This window comes from Rhea pennata, chromosome 8 (genome assembly GCF_028389875.1).
Source record: "Rhea pennata isolate bPtePen1 chromosome 8, bPtePen1.pri, whole genome shotgun sequence".
NCBI lineage: Eukaryota > Metazoa > Chordata > Aves > Rheiformes > Rheidae > Rhea > Rhea pennata.
In genome coordinates this window covers 24,139,614-24,161,683 of record NC_084670.1, presented here as the reverse complement: position 1 = coordinate 24,161,683, position 22,070 = coordinate 24,139,614, and the positions used below count along the sequence as shown (strand labels likewise).

General features: G+C 41.6%; 2 protein-coding genes across 16 annotated transcripts in view; one reads left to right on the top strand and one right to left on the bottom strand.

Annotated features, from left to right (window-relative positions):
- Positions 1-10,599, bottom strand: part of EEIG2 (EEIG family member 2) — a 29,257-nt gene extending 18,658 nt beyond the window's left edge. For 7 of the 8 annotated variants that reach the window (XM_062581215.1, XM_062581212.1, XM_062581216.1 and 4 more), the window contains exon 1: positions 10,282-10,599. In XM_062581215.1, the coding sequence (XP_062437199.1) occupies positions 10,282-10,430 (149 nt within the window). In that variant the 5' untranslated portion in view covers positions 10,431-10,599. Of the gene's footprint in view, positions 1-4,412; positions 4,477-10,281 lie in introns of those variants that run through there. The other variant, XM_062581219.1, reaches the window with a different exon arrangement.
- Positions 10,600-18,990: 8,391 nt separating this feature from the next.
- The window catches only part of SLC25A24 (solute carrier family 25 member 24), a 73,545-nt gene continuing 70,465 nt past the window's right edge, over positions 18,991-22,070 (top strand). For 7 of the 8 annotated variants that reach the window (XR_009959081.1, XR_009959082.1, XR_009959080.1 and 4 more), the window contains exon 1: positions 18,991-19,456. Coding sequence is in view for 4 of the 8 variants with exons in the window: in XM_062581311.1 (XP_062437295.1) it covers positions 19,271-19,456 (186 nt within the window). In the remaining 4 variants the exon portion in view is untranslated. The remainder of the gene's footprint in view (positions 19,457-22,070) is intronic. The other variant, XM_062581310.1, reaches the window with a different exon arrangement.

The window sequence follows — 22,070 nt, the reverse complement described above, 5'->3', positions numbered from 1 at the left end:
GGCAGGCTCTTCCAAGCTGCTGAGCTTTGCAGTGCCTGCAGAGAGTCACCCTTGGTAAGCAGTTTTTCACTACAGAGAAAAGGAGCATCATAGGGTAGAACTGGATAGATTTGAGGACTGGAACAACACAAAGGAAACGAAGTTTAACAACCAGATACCAAGTCACACACTTGGGGCAAACAAAGGTTTCAGCTGCACATTGGGAACTCATCATTTGAAAGCAACATAGTAAGACTAATACCTAGATGGATATTTTTGATCACAGGAAGTTTACAAGCCAACAATATGATGCAGCTGATAAAAAGGCAAAAAAGGCAGCATGCTATCTGCTTACAGCTCAAATGGAACACATTATTACATTTCAGTAACTCCAGCTGAAAGTAAATTAACTCCAGAATGAACAGGTACAGAGAGGGCAGCTACAGGACTCTTGTATCTTACAAGAAAGAATTAATGAGAATTTGATTTATGTTGTCTAGCAAAATGAGGACTGAGAAGAGGTAAGGTTACTCCAAGTACACTGAGTGGTTAAACACAGAAATGACCAAAAACCTATTTAAGCTAAATGCGAAGTGGTTGGGACCAAAATATAACATAAGTAGAATGTTTAAAACTGCAGTTTAAAATTTGGTCTCTACTCACAGAGCAAGTTTCTAGACTACCCTTCAAATAGGAGAAGCAGGAGCAAAATGTATTTAAAGATTTCAATTTGTCAGCCAGATAAGGATATAGGACTGTGATTCTGGGGACCTGCCTTGATGATCAAAAACTTTTTTCCAGTTCCAAATTCCTAAGTTTTGGAATTCAAAGGAGAAAGTGTGATAATTTCTTCTGCCACTGTAATCACTTAGATACAGACTTCACATTTAAGAAATATTCATCCTTCTTTTCCTTCTTTTCCATTTTCTACTACATTCCTATGTTTTATCATAATTTTCTACAGAAGCTTATTAGTGAAGATCTAGTCTGACATCTTTAACAGGAGGTAGATTTCTATGGTTCAGCTTAAGTCAACCTGGAGTGAAAGTTTATCATATATGTAGATACTATGAATCAAAAGGCTCACTCACAGGCACTGATTTGCTCTGCTGGTGACACTGATATCTACAACACTCACTGGCATAGTGACTTGCTAATGTAGGAATAAATTGGCCTGCATAAAATGAGTCAGTTTAATGTCCACAACAGACTAACAGATTCTGATGATACAAGACTGACTCATATTTAAGCACGTGACCTGAAAGGAATGGGCTCTGTATGCCGTGATGTATCTTTTATCCATTATGTTTCCTAAAGAAAACCTTGTGCTTGAGAGAGGAGGGATCCCAAACTGCCAGTGTATATGTTATTTAAATCCAGAACCTGAATTCAAAAGGGGCAAATCTATAAAACAAACAGTTACACCCGCTATGTGAAAGAGGCTCAAGCAAGAAGAAAACCAAGTAATATACAACCTTAACGGATATTCAATAACTGCTAGCATTTATTACACTTAGAGGGCTTTAATACCTGTCGTAGTACTTCTTATGACCATTGCTCATCTTTCAAGTAAAGAAAACAGACAACTCGATCTCCATTGTCAAGTAGAAGACATCTGATTGTATGGATGTCTGGGTCTGCATATTTGCAGGTTTCATACGCTATGATCAGAGCAGCTCCTGAGCTTGTTCAAATTTTCTGCAGATTGCAGTGACCCAGATTTACTCAAATGGAGTTAGAAATGTATTTCTAAAATTTATTTTTTAAGTTTTTCTTTGTTTCTGAATAACATATTTTGAACTCATCTTGACAAGAGAAAAATAAAAGCTCCTCTCTCCTAAAACTACCACCACATCAAAAACAGTTTTACCATGAGCAGGGGGAAGGCAGAGGAACCCCCAAAAAACAGAACACCAAAACTTTTTTCCGTGAACCATCTAGCTACAATTCCTCTCTTCAAATAGAGGAAGGATGTTTATCTAGCTATCTTAAATCATTAAATTCACTGTAGTGCTGTAGTCCTTCTCTCTGTAAATAGTACTATCAGGACAGATCACAAACGCTTAAAGAGTCTTGCGACAGCACTGATGTTCTCTGGAAAGCACTGAGGCCACAGTTACTCTGCTGCCACTGAACAACCAGGCTCTCACTCATGTCTTTTCCCCGTCTGTTGCTAGCCTGACACCTGGGAGCTTGTTAAGACTAAGACGACCGAGCGGGAACGTGATCTTGAGCGCAGATAAACTAAGGAATATACTTTGTCACACACAGACACACACACAATACCAGAATCAGCTTTTATATCTAGTTTCAGCAAAGGGTAACAATCTCAGTTATAACATACATCACTATAATTAGAGACCCTAAATTAATAGGATAATTAAATATACTGTCATTTAAACTAAATTATTTTTGTAGCTGTCTCTTATGCTGGAGTTTAAAAGAATTACTGAAATTGAATCTTACCAGAAATATCTATATAATACTAAAATGCATGCAGCTATAGAAACCTTTATTAAAAAGCAAGGACTCTTAACAAACAATTCTTTGACCTAACCTTCTCCTCTATTCTATATTTAGACTCAGAGCAAGGTACATCAGCTATGACCAAGAATCCAGAGGGAGCTTGCATTTTCACGTGGTACTACATATCCAATAATCTGCAAAACAAATGTTTCCAAAAAGACAGTTCAGACTAGAAACAACGTAGATTTCCATCTATTCAATAGAAGACTATAAAATAGTGCTACAAGACTAGAAGGTGTTTCATTGTCACCCATAAAAGTCAGCAAATTCCTTCCTGTAGCATCTGCTCATCATGCAATTAGGACAGTTGTCATTGCCTTCCTTTACCACTAGCCATGCTACTGGGACTACCAACAGCAAAAATCAGTCTTACTATTCATCATATCAGTAAGTTCTTCCAGAGTTTCTTTACATCTGTAACATTTCTAGTTACTAAGTAATATTACTTTTTCCTACAAATATTGCTTGGGATTTCCTAGATGTTTCTGTAAACTCATAAGGTAAAAATAATGTACTGAAATCTTTGTACAACTCAGTCTTATGGCTCAAGTTATGATTCTGCTTTTCAGAATAGTCTTCCACCTCTGTGGCAAACTACATTCAAAGCAGCTTTACATTACAGAGTTGTATAGTATTCCAGACATCACTAACGTTGTAATCAAAGAATTTAGTGAACACTAAACACAGCATGTCTACTTCTAAATGAAAGATCAATGTAAATAACATCTGCTTGATAAATGCACTAGTGTCCTTAAAACTTTCATAATGTCAAATTTAGACATATCAGTATTACTGCACATACCATTGTTCAAGACAGTAAGACACCATAAAAAGCACTACACTTCTGGAAGACAGACAACATTTTAAGTGCTTCTCAATCTGGTTGTATCACAGGTCAGGATTTCCTGAGGCACAGTTAATAAACATTAAATAGCATTATCGGACTTTTAAGTTCTCTTGCAAACAAAGTAAAAATTAATCTGAAAAGATTCATCAGTTGTAGATATTTATTCTCCAATTCTCGCAAAAGAAAATAAAGCAAAGCCAAAATTATCCCTTTTTTTTCATAAGGACCTCAAAGAAGTATCATCAGCTTCTTTCATAGGAGCATTAAGTTTTAAATAGCAAGACAATTCAAAAAGACAGTTGTAAACAGCGTGCACCTATCATCCCAAACAGTTCTCCTTATAATTCCATTACACAAAGAAAATTCATGAGCATATACTTTAATGGTAATTTTTGTGTGAATAAAAGCACCAATAACTTACTCCCCTTAGGCTGAAAGAAGCAAATAAGGCACCCAGAACTTCAACTTTTAAGAGTCATATCTAAATTTGAGATTCTTATTTCATATCCAAGGCCTTTAGGGGAAAAAAAGCCAGAAAATAAACAGTTTTATTGATTGGTTTCTATGGAAATGAACCCAGATAACTTCTTGGCAACTATGCCTAGGCTACAGTGCATGTTGGAGAAAGCTTTCCGTTATGAGTCAGTTTCCTATGAGCCTCACACAGTAACTTTACCACATACAAAACAAAAACAGTTGTTTTACGAATCAAAATGTGTCTTAGATGCTAAGATGCATTCAAATATGTACGAGGTTGTAGTGCTTCAGCACAATTTAAAAAGGAATACTATCCTTTACATCCTACTACACACTGCCCCTCCACCTACCAATACCAACCCTATGATCTTCAAAGAACAGTAAACTATAAGGACTAAAATTATTCAATATAACTCTTTTGGAATACCAAACTATACTTACAATTGTTGACTAATTAAACATCTATTTAACAGCCAGAACACTAAAAAATCAAGTTCTTCATATATCAAAAAAAAGTATCCTTTGTTGAAGTTAAGGGCTCTGAACAGTATGTCCAAAGCATACACTGCATTAATAAACTTACACAGAAAGTTGTAATATTCAGAAACAAAAGTAAACTGTATTTCTTCAATATTCCACATTTCCTTCATGCCTGAGTCATAAATGCATAAGTTCTCTCCAAAGAGATTTTTTCCTAAACATTGCAAAAAACCAAACAAAATTAGTCATTTACAGACACAGAGCTTCAATGCCTCACAAACTGCAGCACTAAGCAAGCTTCACTTGTTTACAGTGTACTAATCTCCAATTAATTACTTTTGATACTAGATGCAGAATTTTTACAGAGCAATCATTCCCTGTTTAATGTGTTTTACTCATAATAACCAGGTTAAAGATTAGAACTAGCAACATTTCATGTCAAGTATTTTGTATAAAGTATATATAAACTGATCATAATGTGGAAATAGAGTTGCTTTGGAATACTTCTACTAATGAAAAAAAATGATGGTTAGAGGTAAATGCAGAGATGTAGAATGATGCACAATGAAGGGCAAACTTAGCAGGACTATAGCCAGCATTTCAAAGGAAGCAATTATTCTCCTGTATTGAGCATTTGTCAAGCTGCATTTGCAGCACTGAGACCAGTTTTGAGCCCTCCAGTAAAAGGAGACATTGGAAAAGTCCAGGACGCGTGAGGCAAGGGGCTGGAGTGGGGAACGGGGGGCTGAAGTACATGATGCAGGAGGACATGCTGGGAGAGCAGGATTTTTACAATCTGAAGAGGTAAAGGGAGATCTAAGTGCTGTCCTCAGCCATTTGAGGAATTACAAAAAAGATGGATCCAGGCTTTTCTCAGTGGTGAGCAGAGCAAAGACTAGAGGCAATAACAAGAGAAATTCCAAACAGATAAAAGGAAAGAAAGTGTTCACAGTAAGAGCAGTGAAGCAGGGGAACAGGTTGCCCACACAGACAAGGCACTGAGCTGCCTTATCTACCTTTGAAGCTGGTCATGCTTTGAGCCGCAAGCTGGTCTGCACGACCTCCAGCAGCTCCTTCCACCCTAAGTTAATTTTCCATCATTCTATGAAATGAACAAAAACATCTAAAATATGAAGGCATCAGGGTATGGTGCTTGCAAGTGACAAATGTATCTTGATGACAAAAAAATACAGTCCTCTGTGTACTATGCTAGAGTCAAAGGAAAATCACTAACTCTATATAAAACAAAGCGCATGTAGACCAGACATATGCATTAATATATTTTTTTTTCACTTTAGAAGATGTCTATTATACATCTGTTTTCAGGAACTTTTCTTTCCTGAAAAGCTAGCTGCTGCTGCCTCTATTACAAGTACTTTTATAGTAACAGGAATCTTGCAAGAATGAGACATTTTCATATCTGCAATAACCTGCACGTTTCCTGCAAAATATGATTCATACAAACATTTTCTTGCCTACCACTGTGGCCCAACAAAGTCCCTTTTCTGTTCTGGTTTTGTTTTTTTAATATTACTCCTTCGATTTCCCTTTAACTTATTTCAGAGACTTGTTCTTCTCATTTCTGTTATTATTTCCATAGCATTACTCTTCCGCCTTGCTCCATAAACTCTGCTATTAATATTTTAGCCTTCTTGTTCTCTTTCCTTTCAGCCCTGCCTGGAATAACCACCCCAAACCCTGTATATCATGTTACCTTTCTCAAGAATATTCTCTGAAACTTTCTGCCTTTCCTTAATAGTTACAAAGAACCTACATGAAAAAAGGAATCTTATAATTTGTTTCTAGAACTCCCCCTTCTTACCCTTTCCTTCCACAGAGGAAAGAGAGCCTGAAAGCTGCTGTTTAACAATCACCAACAGGCTCTTCACAACTGAAAAAAAGAAAATTTAATGGACATTCAGGAATCTGAAAACAGAGCTACAAAATTGCAAGTCAGGATTTTCAGCCTACCATCAATTTGCCTAACAGCACTTCAAAACTTACTGTGTTTCAATTTCTCCAACTGTAAACTGGCTACAGCTGAAAAATAATTAAAAGTAGTGCTACCCATTACCAAGGCTGAAGGCTGTCAATAAGATTCATACATCATAAGGGAAGATGAAAGTATTAAGGACAGTAGTTCCATCTGACAGGTATGTTTTTAAAACAAGTATTTCTATTTAAAAACAGAAAATTGTTTAAGCAGTTTTACTATCAGGAAAATTTTCCCCTGCAAAATGCAGTATCAGCAAGAGGAGAAACAATGATTAAAAAGCAATCTGAAGAGTCCAGTTAAGCAGAAAATGTGCTTGCTGGAGATACAAAAAGCAAATGTAGTTTTAAGCAGATGAGAAGACAACCAAGCATCACTGGAGGCAAAAAGTACTTAGTGTCTGGAAGATAAGAAATCATAAATTCTACAGTAGAAGACCTACTTATTCTACCCTGTTATCTGTTAGAGATAAGAATATATTCATGCAAGTAATGCCAGAGTTTGGGGTCGCCTCCGAAGGCTCAGGAGTTCATTGTCTCTGAAGGACCTCGCTGGAAACTTCTGGAAGATAAAGATGTTCTGACAAAAACAAACAAACAAACAATCAAACAAACAAAACAAAACAAAAACAAAACAAAAAACAAACAAACTACAGTTCTCAGCCCTTTCCCCCACCCTTCCCTACCAATGTTCTTGCCATGCAACTGTAGATCACAATCAGCTTCTTCTTTATTTGGATTGCTTTGAATGTTGTTTTGTAAAAAAAGGAAGAGACAAACATCAAAAGTAAAAAATATCAAAAAGCAGATCTCAGAGGTAGCGGAACATGACCAAACCAAAAACTGCAATCATAAGAACACTCAAAAAAAAGTTACGTTGTTTCTTTTAAAGGGGGGGGGAAGAGGGGAAGAAAAAAAAACAAGCTAAAAATATATCTACAAGGTTTAGAACTACTGTAGCGTAAGTCTAAATAGTACAGTCTTGAAGGTACCATCTTTAAAAGCAAAGACCCTTTATCTTCCAAACCCCCAAATTCTTGTGATTTCCTCACATCTCTTCCTTTCTTTTACCATTGGTCAAGCAACAACCGAGCCAACCCAGCAGGAACCTACTCTGGAGGCCTATCAATTATTTCTTCAGCCCAGTAAAATGAGCGCAGTTGCAGACAGTCTGCACTTCCCACACAACTATGACAACATTATACCAGCCTGAAGAAATACGCATAGTATTCATTCAAGCCTATACCTTGTAACATTGTTTTCAGTGCAAAATAATCATAGGTGTAATTTCTGCCCTGGAATAATTTTCTGTCCTTTCATGCTGTACATATGCAGTACTTTTCAGTAGCCTGAACTTACCTATCTTCTTTTTTGTCCCACTTTAATATTCAGAGAGATGATGTAGGTATGGAGTTGCTTGCAGAATTGGGCCTTTTATCATTCATACAGTATGATCCACACATATTTGAAAATAAGACTACCTGAATTCGTTTTCATTACAACTCACTACATATTCTGTTGCTGCCAGCCTGACTTCTTATTAACTTTCTTTCTTGAAGGAGAAGGTTTTGGAGAGAAAGTGCTAATAATGTTAGGCTATTTTACAGTTTGTCAGTATAACTGTTCTTAAAAGATTTTTTGGTGATGGCAAAAGGCAGCAAGGCGTTGGTATGTATCAGTATGGACTTGAAAACTTAATTCTAAATACCTTTTCTCTGAAAAAAAATATAATTTAGCAGACTACAGTGAATAAAAACAAACAAAAAAAAGCTATTAGGGAGATGTGGTCAATTCATGTATTTATACAATATTTCAGGATAAATTGGATAATATGGAAGAACTCAAGCACATGTTTTAGAAAACATATTTTATAATGCTGCGAAGTTCACTACTTTTACAATATGATTGCCAGCTCAAACTGCAACTAACAAGTATATGCGGCTAGAAAGTGATGGCCATTAAAAAGTTTTCAAATGCTGTTAGTCCACTGTTAACTTAATTTCTTTCTTATTTATTCAGACCTTTGCTGAGTCACCCCTATGAAAATCCATCTGTTAATTCTTAAGCCAACAACAAAGGCACTCCCTACATTGGCACTGCGGGATCATTGCAGGGGAATTCTCTATTTTTCTACAAGGCAACCTCAACACATTTCAGTCCCACAGGAACGGACCAGTCACATTTACCGGGACTTCAAGATACCGGCATATGTTTCACCGCTATTCTTATTTTTAAGCCATATCCTCCTCCCCCCTCCCCCCAAAAAAGAAAAGAATCTGAAAGCTACTTTGACTCCAGCAGAGTGTTTGACATCATCACACTATCTCATGTCTCCGACATTTACACCCACACTGGTAGAGGTATTCACATACGCTTCCAAACTTTTAACTTTATCATAAACAAGCAAGGCAAAGGAGGCTAAGATTACAATAGTATATCAAAACCATCAGCCCAGCTGAAATCTAACTTATTTAAAATAGAGATGCAGTTTAGAAGATGTATGTCAGCCTGTGAAAGTGACTTTTAAGGCTGTGGGATCTGCAATAGGACTAATGGGACATTAGTGCCTGAAGTCATGATTATCATCATCTATTGCTGATGAAAAAAAGTCACTCACAAGAACATATTTATTAAAAAAAATGGAATGAGAGCAAGCACTGATGTGCTGAAGACTCTCCTGCCTTACAGAGTTAAATCTAATACATACCAGAACAACAAAACGGTTAAACAAGGAGATTTTAGGCCAAAATTCAATTTTGGTGCTCCTTTTTCCCTTTGATTACTTCCATTTACAGAAAATGAAAGCAAGTAATTTAGTAAGGGCTGTAACAGAAATATATATTTTAACAAGAAGATAACTGAATAGTCACAAATATTTTTGTTACCAATTTCTGTCTAGAATCCTGTGAAAAATTTTTCCGTAAGCAATCACTTTGGTACTAACATAATAAGGCCTAGAGCACAAATCAGTGTAATGGAAGGGTTTTCTTTCTTCCCCTCTTCAATGGATACTTGAAGAGTGATCCTGTAAGCCACAACAAACCCTTATTTTGCCGAGATTCAGCCTCTGCTTGGTACCTGGAAGGAGCTAACCCCATTTTCACTCCATCTGCCCAGCAGTGCCGGTAAATCAGGAACCCACAGTCACAGCTGTGGTGCTGATGCACGGAAGACAAAAAATAACGTCTCTGGCTACTGCCGCCCCTGCGCTGCAGAATTCAGCAGGAACAAAGTCAGCAAACCTGGATGCACACAGGAAATCAGATACTACTTGCCCATGAATCTGTCTGTGTTAATCCCCAGCACAAGCAACCCTACAGCAGGCTGCTGCAAGTTAGTGTCCAGCAGAGTAAAACACCACGGTGGCGCAAGTCATGGTAGCAGTGGACAGCTCTGCCTTCAGCCGCCCTTGGTGGCAAGGAATTGGATTTTTTTCATAAAGTCGGCAGGCTTTACAGTTTTAAGACACGACGGCACGAGTGACCAGCTTTTCTGCGACACGCTCATCTGCTCATGGATTTATTTCCCCTCCCATTTAGTGTTTAAGAGCCTTAATGTTTATTTTAAAGAGCGCGCCTTCAGTACCGTCCGGGTCCCTCCCCGTTTATTCCGTTACCGCTGCCGCCGGTAACGCGGAGAAGGTTAATACCAGTGTGCCGTTGGCGGGCGGGACATGTCACGGCGGCCCCTCGGGGACGCGGGGGCCCCGCGCCTCGCCCCTCGCGCGCCGCCAACGGCCGCCGCCAACGGCTCTCCGCGCCGCGGCGGGAAACTGCCGGCTCGCGCCGCCGCCGCTGAGGCGCGGAGCGAGCCCTCGGCGGCCCCCGCGGCGCCGGCCGCAACCTGAGGCGGCCCCGGCGGGACGCGCCTCTCCGGAGGGGGCAGGCTCGAGCCATGAGGCTCTGCGGGACCGGGGCGCCGCCGGACCCGGGCCCGCGCCCCCCGCGCCGGCTGCCTGCGGGCGCCCCGCGGGCACCTACCGGGAGGACTCCCCGCTGAAGCTGCCGCCGTCCAGCAGCCGCACCTTGCAGAAGAGGATGCCGTTGACGAAAGGCACGGAGGAGAGCTCGTCCAGCTCCAGCTCCACGCGGAACTTGAACTTCTTCTTCTTCATCATCATGAAGGCCATGGGTTAGGGGCCGCGGGCTCCCCGGGACGGGCCCCCACGGCGCGGTCAGCGCCGCGCAGCAGCTCCCCCTCGCACCCGCCCCGCTGCTCCCATGCCCGGGGTGAGGGCGGTACCGCCACCGCCGCGGGACAGGACGCGACGGGACGGGGCTAGAGCACTCGCTGCGCCCGGCTCAGCCCCTAGCGGTGGCACCGCCTCCCGCTGCCCGGCCAGCGCTTACATGGCAGCCGGCGCCTCCCCCTCAAACCCACCCGCCTCCGCCCCGCCTGCTGCCCGCGGCAGGGGCAGGAGGCGGGGAAGCGGCTGCGCCGCGGCGCTGGAGCCGGAGCCGGAGCCGGAGCCCGAGGTGGAGCGCGGCTCCCCCGGCGGCCGCCGCCGGGAGCGCTCTCCTCCGGGCGGGCGCTCCGCTCCGGGCGGGCGCCCCCCGCGGCGTGGCCGCCCCAGCGCCACGGCCGGCCGCCGCTCCCCGCCGCAGCGCAGCGCCGGGGCGGCAGGGAGCCGCGCACCTCCGCTAAAGCGGCGCGACCTGCCGCGGGCTGCTCGGGGCCGCCGGCTGACCCGCAGGAGCGTAACCTGCCAGGGCCCGTGCCGGGCGCAGTACCTGCAGCCGCCGCCGCGTAGGCGGGAGCCCTGCTTGGCACTTCCAAACCCGGGCCGTCGCCGTGCCAAAGCTGAAATACTCGCGGGTCATTTCACAAAGGAGTTGCCTGGTGCCATTGAAAGGTGGCTTAATGATCGCAGTTCGACTTACCACCGTCAAGTACAGCGGATGGTGTCTAGAACAGGACGTGGCCTTGGTCCCGACAGAACTGAGCTTGTGCAATTCAGAGCTCTGCACTTCCCAGGCTCCCTGCGAGGTGCTGGGGTGCAGTCTCATTAGGAAAGCCCATTATTTTGCTAACACTGAATATTTTAAATGCATTATTTTAAATAACATTAACAGAATTAAGCATCTTAAACTTTAAATTTTATTGTTTTAGGAAGAATAGGTGTTCAAATTTCAATTCTGAAACATTTAGGTTACTTTTACTGTAGTTGAGCCCTTAGCAGGGTCTTTTACAGCAGTTCAGTCTATAATTACAATTGTTTATATTTGGCTCCCCTTTGACACAAGCAACAGATGTTCATAGTCTTGTTCATAGTCTGAGGAGAAATGCATGCATCTGTGTTTACATTTAATAACAGTCCTGTGACAGAGATCATCACAGCAGCACGCAAGCAGTGTTATTCCTTATAATGTATAGTCTAACACCAGCATTTGCTTCCCAGGGAGCAGCTTTGTCTCAAAAATTCGTTGCAGGAGACTAAAACAGAAGGCAAAGTCTTGGCTATGGCTATCAGCATACTGGTTTCCTCTTCACAGAACATTGCCTAAGAAAATCCTAACACACAGCATGTCTTCCCACAACTGGCTGTTCACCTGTTAAGAAATAGAACTTGTAAGATTACATGCAGTGTGATGCTGAGCCCCTGGAATCTTGCTGAAGTTTGTAAATATAACAGTTATCCTTCAGTCAGAATAAATGTGGAAAATGGGATGTTTTTATGGAATATTTACCTGAAGAAGTACTGCAAGCCTAAGTGATGTTCATGGCTAAGTATGCCAAAAGGCCAAGGACTGTGTTGCAGCATGATCCCAGGAAAAGAGAAGTAAAGGGTAAAAAACATCAAACTGGAGGCATGGAAGGAAGTTACTCCCACTTTTTGTGTCCTACAATGTCCCAGGCATAAAAAGTATTCATATAGGAAGTTCTCTAATTAAAAGAATTGCAATGGTAATCCTGACTCCACCATCAGTTTCTCTTCCTAACAAAAACACCCCTCAAAACTCTGAAATGTCAACTCATCACTTGCTCTGAAAGAAATAAACTGAAGTTGTTATGAAGACATCTTTTAGAAGAGATCTAGGGAGTGTGACCTTGACTTAGGAATTCCCCCCCTCAATAACATTTATTTAATCTGCTCTAAATTCTGTAACAGCCTGTAACAGGCTAAAATCTGTCATACTAGGCTACTCTTTGGGTACTGTATTCATCAGCTCTCTGTTAAATGAAACGGAATGAGAAAGACTTTGAGCACCTAATAGAAGTGAACAGAAGTGTCATTTGTTATATCTGATTGGTATCAAGTTTATCAAGGTGGTCTTTCCTTTCAAAACTAAAGAGCTTTAAGAGCTTTCCAGAGCTTTCTTAAAAACAGATGTTTCAGGCTGATGAAAGATACTGCTGGGAAGGGGTCAAGTCTTGTATATCAAGATCAGAGAGAACTAGGAAGAGTGGCACTGGGTGTCAGAGGGATGCTCTGCTAATAAGAGAATTAGGAAAACAATGTGGTGGTTAGGTGCTTATTATAGGCAATTTTATTTACAGAAGACTCTCAAAAGTTTTGCTGAAATTCTGTTTAGACATTTGATAAATACAATTGGTGCAACTATTATAAGACCTTAAAGAAAGTCAGAACTAAGCTAATCTTGGTCTAGGGAAGCAGGTCAGCAACCTTCATAGGTTGTTTAAAGCCCATAGATGAAAATATATTAAAGACAAAGTTCATTGTAATAAAATAGATGCATACTTGCTCCAAGCACTCTCTAAAGCAAGTAGACCCCTTGTACAACTGAGTTTCTCATTAAATAGCTAGAGCTGATAAGCTGTGTCAGGGCTCTGGGTGCAGCACAGACCCTAACGCCCTGACCAGCCCCCCTTTGGGAGGAGAGGGGGCTGTCACCCACACTACTGCCAGGGTCCCCGGGGATCCATTTAAGCTCAGCTGGGGGCACAGTTATTTGGCTGTGGACACTGACCTAGAGATAGACTTCCCAGCTCAATCCTGGACTTGCCTGGTGATCGCCGAGCTGGTCAGTGTCTCCAGACCTGATCCTTGCTTGACTTCCCAGCTTGACCCTAGACCTGCCTCATCACCACAGATGTGCCTGGCAGCCTGGACTGTCCCCAGCTGCTGCCTGGGCCTGCTCTGCTCACCTCGCTCAGGTACTGCAGCAGCAGCCCTGGCTGCTGGGGCCCCTGCCCTGCTGCTGGGTTACAGAGCTCAGCTCCTGCCTCCTTTCTCTTTGGGAGCAGCTCTTGCCATGCCTTGGTATCCTGAGATAACTACTAAAATGAAGAGGTGCTTGCCCTGTGACTTCAAGATGTTTTTACTCAAATCCAGCCCTTTCCATCTGGAAAACAAACAAACAAATAAAAAACTTTGCTCAAGGACTAAAATTATATTCTGAAATTGGAGATTTTAAGAAAAGTCTCTTACATGGAGTATAACCTTGATCAAAAAGAGTCAAAGTCAAAGGTGTCAGAAGTATGGATTTCTAAACATACTTAGAATCTTTAATCAAAAGATGCTCAAAATAGCAGAGGAGAGCTCTTCTCAACAAAAGGATAAATGCTGTCAGTAATGTAATAACCCTGCATTGTCAATAACATAAAGCTTTTCCTGCAAATTTAAAACTCAGGAAGCTTCATTTTGGGAGACCTTCATAAATCTTTAAAGAAACTTTATTACTCAAGCAGGTACAAAACTTCAAAGTTTGAAGAAAAAAAATTAGTGTTTTCAAAATACCATGGTTACATCAGGATAAAACAAACAATTCAAAGGCTGTCTACCCTCCTACTGAAGAGTATTAGATTTCAGTCTTGAGGTGGTGGGAGTTTAGAGGAAATTTCCTCTATTGGACAAATGGTTCCATATTTGTCTCTGACTAGGCTTTAAAAATCTTCCTCCAAGACACCAGCTTATATGAGTGTTGGAGAAAGGGCACTAAAATGTCCTGTGTTCCTTTACTCTGCTATCCTATTTCCTTCCTGCTGCATCATTTCTTTCCTGGACACTGCTGTTTAAACTTGTAGCCCTTCTCCCGGAAAGAGCAGTGTCAGGAAAAACTCTGGAACATTTTCTTGCTTTGGCTCTAGATGGATCACTGGTCTGCTCCAATGTTAGGTCTGCATTACAGCCTGTATGCAGGTCAGTGCTTCCAGCAGGAATCAATTGTAAGCATGCTATCTTGCTCAAGAAACAAATTAATTTGGACATGTGAAACTGTAAAAAATCAAACTAAAAGTCAGTCTCAGTGGGAGTAAATAGAATATGGGTTGTAAACACCATAATCATGACACTCCTAATTCTGAAGAAATTAGAATTAAGAAATACACAGTAAAGTTTCAGGTTTCCAAGTAGGTAAATACATTTTTAGTATTAACTGACATGAGCAGTCCCACTGATCACCCTCTGAAGGATTCGGACTGTAATATTGCATGGCTCTTTAAAGCTACGTTGTAAATAAAGCTCAGCTTATAGCCTCAGTCCTACAAGGTGTTCTGTGCTCTCCAAAATGGCCACAGGAATGTCACAGGACACAATGTGTCACGGGAAAATCAGTGTCTTCCAAGTCAGAACACAGCTGAAGCTTACTCAGCTTAATCTATGTTGACAATATTAAGCCATGATTTTTTTTTTAATTTGTTAGACAATATTTATCTGTACTAAATCACCAATCTTTCTGAATTAAAACATAATACATTTCTTCAGTCTAGGACAGTCCAATGTCACAAGTTAGAAAAGAGAGGTACCAGTTAAGAAAATCATGTGAAAATTAGTAAAAGAATCTGAATTTATCATAGCATATTTTATTAGATGAGATTCCAGAACATACATTTGTTCTGAACACATTTTTATGCTGATAGTTTAAAACTGAATTAAATCTTTATAATAGTGAACCAAGTATTCATTTAATCAGAAACAACACAAAAAATCTTTGATTTTCTTCTAAATGCCTATTGCATTTGTTTTGTAATTATATCATCCTGTAGGTGTCCTGAAGATTGCTACTCCAGGTGACATCCAATTGATGGGTGTAGTTCACAGACAATTTTCTTTTTTTTAACCCTATACCAGAACTGGATTTGATCTCATCATTTTAAATTACTTACTTTCACTGCAGTCACTGGAGTTAGGCCAGGAATGACTTTTGGTGCATGCAGTAGGCAATTTTCATAATTTTAATAGTACTATGAAGTGTCTTCTCCTTCAGGGAAAGAGCTATAATGCCTACAGCAGACACTGAATTATGCAATTCAGCTGATTTATCTTCTATTTTTCAGGCTATTAATAAAATATATTAAGTTTCTAGTCTCTTGGAGGAAGTGCTATAAATATTGTAAAGCCTAAGTGGATAGTATTGATATAATTTAAACGTGTATTGATACATACACTAATAAAAGCTCTTGTTTTAGTAATATAAATGTGTATATTTCCAGATGTTTCATATTACTGATATTAACAGTGAATAAAATTGTATAATATTCAAGATAAATAATATAAATTTGATAAAGAATATAAAACAGTTTATTTTAAATACACATACATATGTTTTAAACATCCTAAGGTAAGGATATATCTTGTCATATAGGTATCCTTTGTGGCTATGTGATTCCTTCAAGCAAGGTAAAAATTGCATTGCAAGATGATGGACTACTTAAACTATTTTTTTTTAATAAACAAGAGCCCTATGGATGATACATGCCCCAAACCTGTCACGTAGGACCATTTGTGGAAGAAAAAAGCTTTGGTAGTGTAGTGCTAGCTTCATAATGATAGGGAAGGCTTCTTTTTTTTGATTACTGGAGATGTAAATATGTCAGAACTCTGGTATTGCTTTTGTGGTCACTACCTCAGATGTCACTGTGGTAGGTCTATTAGGCCTGATTACCATCTACATCTTTAAATAAGGACAATAGTTTCCTCACAGCTATATATCTAATAGTTTATTCATCAGCATATGTATAATGGCTGAGACTTTCCTGCTGTTCCTATTGCATCACTATAAGCCGGTCAAAACACCTTGTCAAACTTTCTGCACAGCCCTATCTTACTCCATTTTCAGTGACACCAGTGCAAATCTGCAATCATTCTGTCAAAAATGAGTGTTTCACTGATGCTTCTCATCTTATATAAACAATTGGACCAAGGAAATAAAACTTGTACTTTGAACCCTGTGGTACACACATAAGTTAAAACAGAATCTATCTGTATATATAAAATTTCTGACCATCAGGCTCTATCACCTGTCTACTATCTGTGGCCTACTTTTACCACACAACCCCCAACAGTCTGACACATGGTATAGATACTATCCATGATGCAAATTGATTTATGCAAGTCAAACCAGCCAAAACTAGCTTTTCTTCCCTTCTGCTTCAGGAATAGAATGAGTTGTTCTTACCTGCTTTTACCTTTAATTTTGAACTATTAATACTATCTTTTCATAGGTGTAAATGACAACTACAGGCAGAAAGTATTAGAGTTCTACTGACATTCTTTTCTTGTGTTGGTATTTTATTTATGCCACTTCCTATTTTAATCATCCCTCATCAGACACTGCTGTATTTTTATCATTTGAAAAGTCTCCTTGATTTAATTAAAACCTATTATTACATCTTTCAAGCCGCACTTCAGGTAATTTACAGCAGATACTCAATCAGCCTACACCTATGTGTCACATGTGTTGTCATTAAAGTAATATTTCCATTTAACTGATGAAGCACACACACACACACACATATATATATACACGTGTGTGTGTGTGTGTGTGTATAACGACTCCAAATGTATTTGCTAAAATTTAATGTTGTTATGCTTCTAGGAAAATGTTAGTGTCTAATGCTCATGGATTCCTGTGAGTGCTTGCATATAATTGTACTTTATGCTGTTTACGAACATATGAATGACATTGGCACACAAGGTAAAACCACCTGCAATCAACTTAAATGTATGCTTCAGGTACTCCAGTGTTCCCTTTTGAGTGGTTTAGGTCATATACAATGTTAATACATAAGTATGGTAGTTAGTATGATATTCATACAATATAGAAGAAAAAATAACTGTACTTCAATTTCATCAGGACTTCAGATGATGACAATACTCACATAGTGGTATGCAATTGGAACTTAGGGTAGCACTGTTTCATTCCTACTTATTTTATGTTTCTACTTATTACATTCAACAGCTAGTATAGATAATTATCACTAAACAGAACATGTAATTTATAAAAGGGGGATCTTCCTCTTAATGTTCTTTATTTTTATAAAGATGTAAGGATTATGGCATGAGACTGGAAAATGGAACCAAGAACTATACTGCTTAGTAGTATTACATTGCTGGGATACAGTGATCTCAGCAACATTCACTTTCATTATTCCAGAATGGAGTAAAATACATTCAGATTTTGCCTACTGCAAGACCCAAGTTAACTGTACTACCAAAAGTACCTAAGTAACAGGGTTTTATATTGGTCCTGTTTAACATCTTTATGAATGACCGGGATGGCAAATATGACAGTGTACTCATCAGCTTGGCAGTTGACCCCAGCCCGAGGAGGACTCCTTGATATGCTTGTGTCCAGACCACCACTGAGAGACAGGCAGGAGGAATGGCAGGACAAGCACCAAGTCCTGCGCGTGGGAAGGAGCGATGCTTGCAATGATGCAGGCTGGGGACTGGCTGGCTGGGGATGAGCCCTGCTGCAAGACCTGGGGGTCCTGGTGGACAGTGAGCTGACAGAGGCTGTCAGCAGGCAGCCAACAGCATTCCAGGCTGTACTAACAGGAGCACAGCCATAGACAGAGGGATGTGATTATGCCCTTCTACTCAGCACAAGTTAGACTGCATCTAGATGCTGCATGCAGTTTTGGGCTCCTCAGTACCTGACAGACATGGATAACCTGTGGAGGAGAGATCAGCCCTCAGCGGGGGCTCAGAGAGCTGGAGAGACTGAGGAAACTGAGCTTGTTCAGCCTGGAGATGAGAAGGCTTTGTGGGGATCTAATAGCAGTTCCCCCCAGTATCTGTGGTAATCAAGGAGATTCAGCCAAGCTCCTCATAGTGGGGCGCAGCAGCAAAATGATGGATAATGGGCATAAGTTGGAACAAGAAAGGTATAAACCAGATCTAAAGGAAAAACTTCCTCACTGTGAGGACAGTGAGGCAGTGGAGCAGGTTGCCCAGGGAGGTTGTGCTGCCTCCTTCCTTAGGAGTTTTCAAGTCTGAATAAAGCCCTGAGCAACCCAGTCTATGCTGTTGAATGTGTGTTTGGAAAGCAAGGCTAGATTCAGCCACAATTCTCACTGCAGCTCCCTGAATGGATAGTAACCTTTCCCTAACAAACAGCCTACTGATGTTTTCCGTCCATTTGTTCTTAAATCAGCTGTGTCCTTCAAGCAGTTCCTTTTGCATTCTGACATCTACTCCACTGATTTATTTATGAATCAATCATTTCCTCTTTTAGTCCGTGTTCTAGCAGGCTAAACAAGCCAAGCCCTTTCTGAAAGGCTGACCTTGTTCTCCGGGCAGTTCTTCAGAAAACCTCAGTTCTGGACTTATCGTTTAATCCCAGTCACGCAGGTGAGCACCCAAAAGCGGGCCCCCGTGCCGGGCATTGGCAGTGGTATTTCTCTGGCTGTGCTGGAGGCGTTCACCATGATCCCGTCAGCCCGTTTCACCCCGGGCCGCTGACAGCGGGCCGCGCCCGCCTCAGCGGCCCCTCCCCCCGCCGCCTCCGCTGCGGCCGCGCTGCGGGCCGTTGCCGCCCGCGATTTCAAATCCCAACCGTCGCCGCGGCGGGCGGCGCCTCGCGCCCCTCCCTCCCCCTCGCACTGAGGTGGGCAGCCACGTTCTGTCTCCTTCCCTTCCCTTTCCTTCCTTTCCCTCCCCTCCCTCCCTCCGGCGGCCGCGGGCGTTGTCGGCGGCGCCGCCCGCCCCCACTCCGCCCCGCTCCGCCCGCGGGAGCCCCGCGCTCCCTCTCCGGCGCTGCCGCCGCCGCCTGCCGCCGCCGCGCCATGTTCCAGCTGCTGCGGGGCTTCGCGCTGCCCGGCGCCGCCTGCGACAGCGGCAGGGACGCCGACTCGCGCTACGCCAACCTCTTCAGGAAGCTAGACCTCAACGAAGATGGGCGGGTGGACATCGCCGAGCTCCAGACGGGCCTGCGGGCCATGGGCATCCCCCTGGGCAAGGAGGCGGAGGAGGTAGGCGCGGGCCGGCCAGCGCTTGGCCGCGGCTTCCCGTGCCGAAGCGGCACGGGGGCGCCGCCGCGACCGAGCCGGGCTGTGGGGAGGGCGAGGCGCGGCCTGGCCGCGGCACCCCGCTCCGCCAGCGCCGGCGCTGCGGCTCCTGCGGGTCGGGGCCGTGCCCCCCCCCCCCCCCCCCACCGCGCCTCAGGGGCACCGGGCGGCTGTTGGGGGCTGGGACACCCCCTCCCTCGGGACTCCTTCTCCACTCCCCGGTGAATTCAGCTTCGGGCCTGCGCTTTTTCTTCCCCGGTATGTCATGCCTGCCCTAGGCGCTAGATTTTATGAACGTGCTGTAAGGTTGTAAACGAAGTATCCTGAGTAAAACTGTTATTAATAGGATTGTAATTCTGCTGCCAAGTGGGCTTGGCCCTGCTTATTCATCATGTGTCAGCTCTTGCGTTTCCTTGATTCTGATATTTGATGCCTGATATTTGATAGCATATTCCTGCTCCACTGTAACAAAGGATGGTAAGTTACAGCTTTTGGTCAGTGTAAATTAAGGTTTGTTTTGGGCATCAGGTAAGGAAATCTCTTTAGCCTCTGCAACTGTAGGCTGCAAATGCAGAATTGGCTAATGAAGAAAGACACGTGGAAATGATTGTTCTTGATCTGGATAGTGTCTGATACAGAGTCTCTTCTGCTTAAAAAACTATGTTTTGTAACAGTGAACATCAAACCACAAATCAGGCAGAACTCTTGCTAAGGGTCCCAGATTCTGTGGTGATATGGTTGGACTGTTAACATTCTTTTATCCCATGTTATCAGTGTTATAACCTCACAAGTCAGTAAAACTTGAGTCATCAAGCTTGCTAGTGTAGTTCTGAGTTACACCAGCAAGTCTGATCTGTATCTGGAAGAAACCTTCCTACTTTCTAGTTGTTTTTCAATAATCCCTAGGAGTGAGAATTTAAACACTTAATGCATCATTCTGTAGGTAAAAATATTTGTATGGTAAGGCAAGTTTGGACTGAAAGGGTGCTTTTAGTTTAGCTTTTATACCTTTTTATTAGATACTGTTAGCTGAAGCTGGTGCTATTTTCTTCAACAAACTCAGTTTTAAAAGTTCTTGTACTTTATTGTCTCCAGTAAGTAAACTGGAAGAGCTGGCACATTAGTTCAGAAAGAAAGGTTGTATTTGCAGTCACATATAAAACTTCTGGCTAGAACATAGCATTGTGCATCTTTTATGTGCAGCGTTATATTAACAATGGTGTGCATTTATGATTGGGCCTGTACTGCTTATGTTTTTGTACATCCTTCAGAGGGCATAGTAGTGGCATACATGTTGCTTATTCTTCACTTATTGGTCTAAAAAATTGGTATTACGTGAATGAAAGATAACCCAAGGACACTTTTAACTCATTATTATTGTGTTCAAAGATGCTTTTAACTCATTATTGTGTTCATTCATATTACATATTTCCATTGCTAGGGCCCTTTAACATTTGTGGAAGAAATTCATTCATGTCTATTTGTATAGTCATAAAAATAGAAAAAATACATGTTATACTATAACACCCAAACTGGAGGGAGGAATTTTGAGTTTCACCTGTAGTTCTGAAAATCACATGCAAATTCAGTAAAGCTGAACATTTACAGGTGAGACTGGTGTAGGAGCTGTTACTTAAACAGCGTTTTTCAGTGATTCTATATAAGGAATGATTAGCTGGTGTTCCAGAACGACGGCTAACACAGGCATGGTTCAAGCTTCTTAATGAGATTCAAGCAAGTAAACTTAAATTTTGACTTAAGCGTTCAGTGGCATATGGGTCAGTCATTCAATTTCAGTGACCTTGTCCTAATCCTGGATCACTCTGTGAATTTTCTTTCCCACCAATCTTATTATTTAATCTCTATTTTATCTCTTTTTCATGTATTTAATACTTTGTCTTGTACACTTATGGGAGAGGTATCCAGCAGGTTATGTCTCTTGGGTATTGAATAATGCTTGTATAAATTGAAATGTTAACACTTCAATATTATTTCTATTCAAAATCATCTTTGCAATGAGCATATTTCTCCACTTTTGCTGTATAAAGGGGGGATCATTTAGTCTGTTTCCTTAAACATGAGAGCTGTCAGCATTAAGTGCAGGTGGTGAACTTGTCACACATTATGTACGCATTGTTGAAAACCTGCTGTACCAGTTTGACTAATAAATTTGGCTTTTTACTTACACTGAACAACAAAGGAATAAATGACCAATTTTCTGACATTTTTTATGGGGATGGTCCTCCAACATAATGCACAGAAAGCCTTGAGACACAAAGTGGCATGCTTTGTAACTTTGGAGCAGCTTATCATTTAAGTCCCAAGTGATTCTGTCTTTCTCTTGTTCAGTGTGGTGCTTTCCATTAAAAGTCCAGATCGAAATATTTGTCAAATTCTTCTCAGTTGCTACAGAATAGCCTGGAATGGAAACCCATGAAATCAGTTGAGGTAAGCTAGGCTTCTTTAGATATAATGGAGAGCAGGAATTGGTCGCCTTAGCTGCTTAACAACCACAGACCAAACAAAATAAACCATGAATCATGTCACACATTTGAAAGGGGTGGAAGAATTGTTGGAG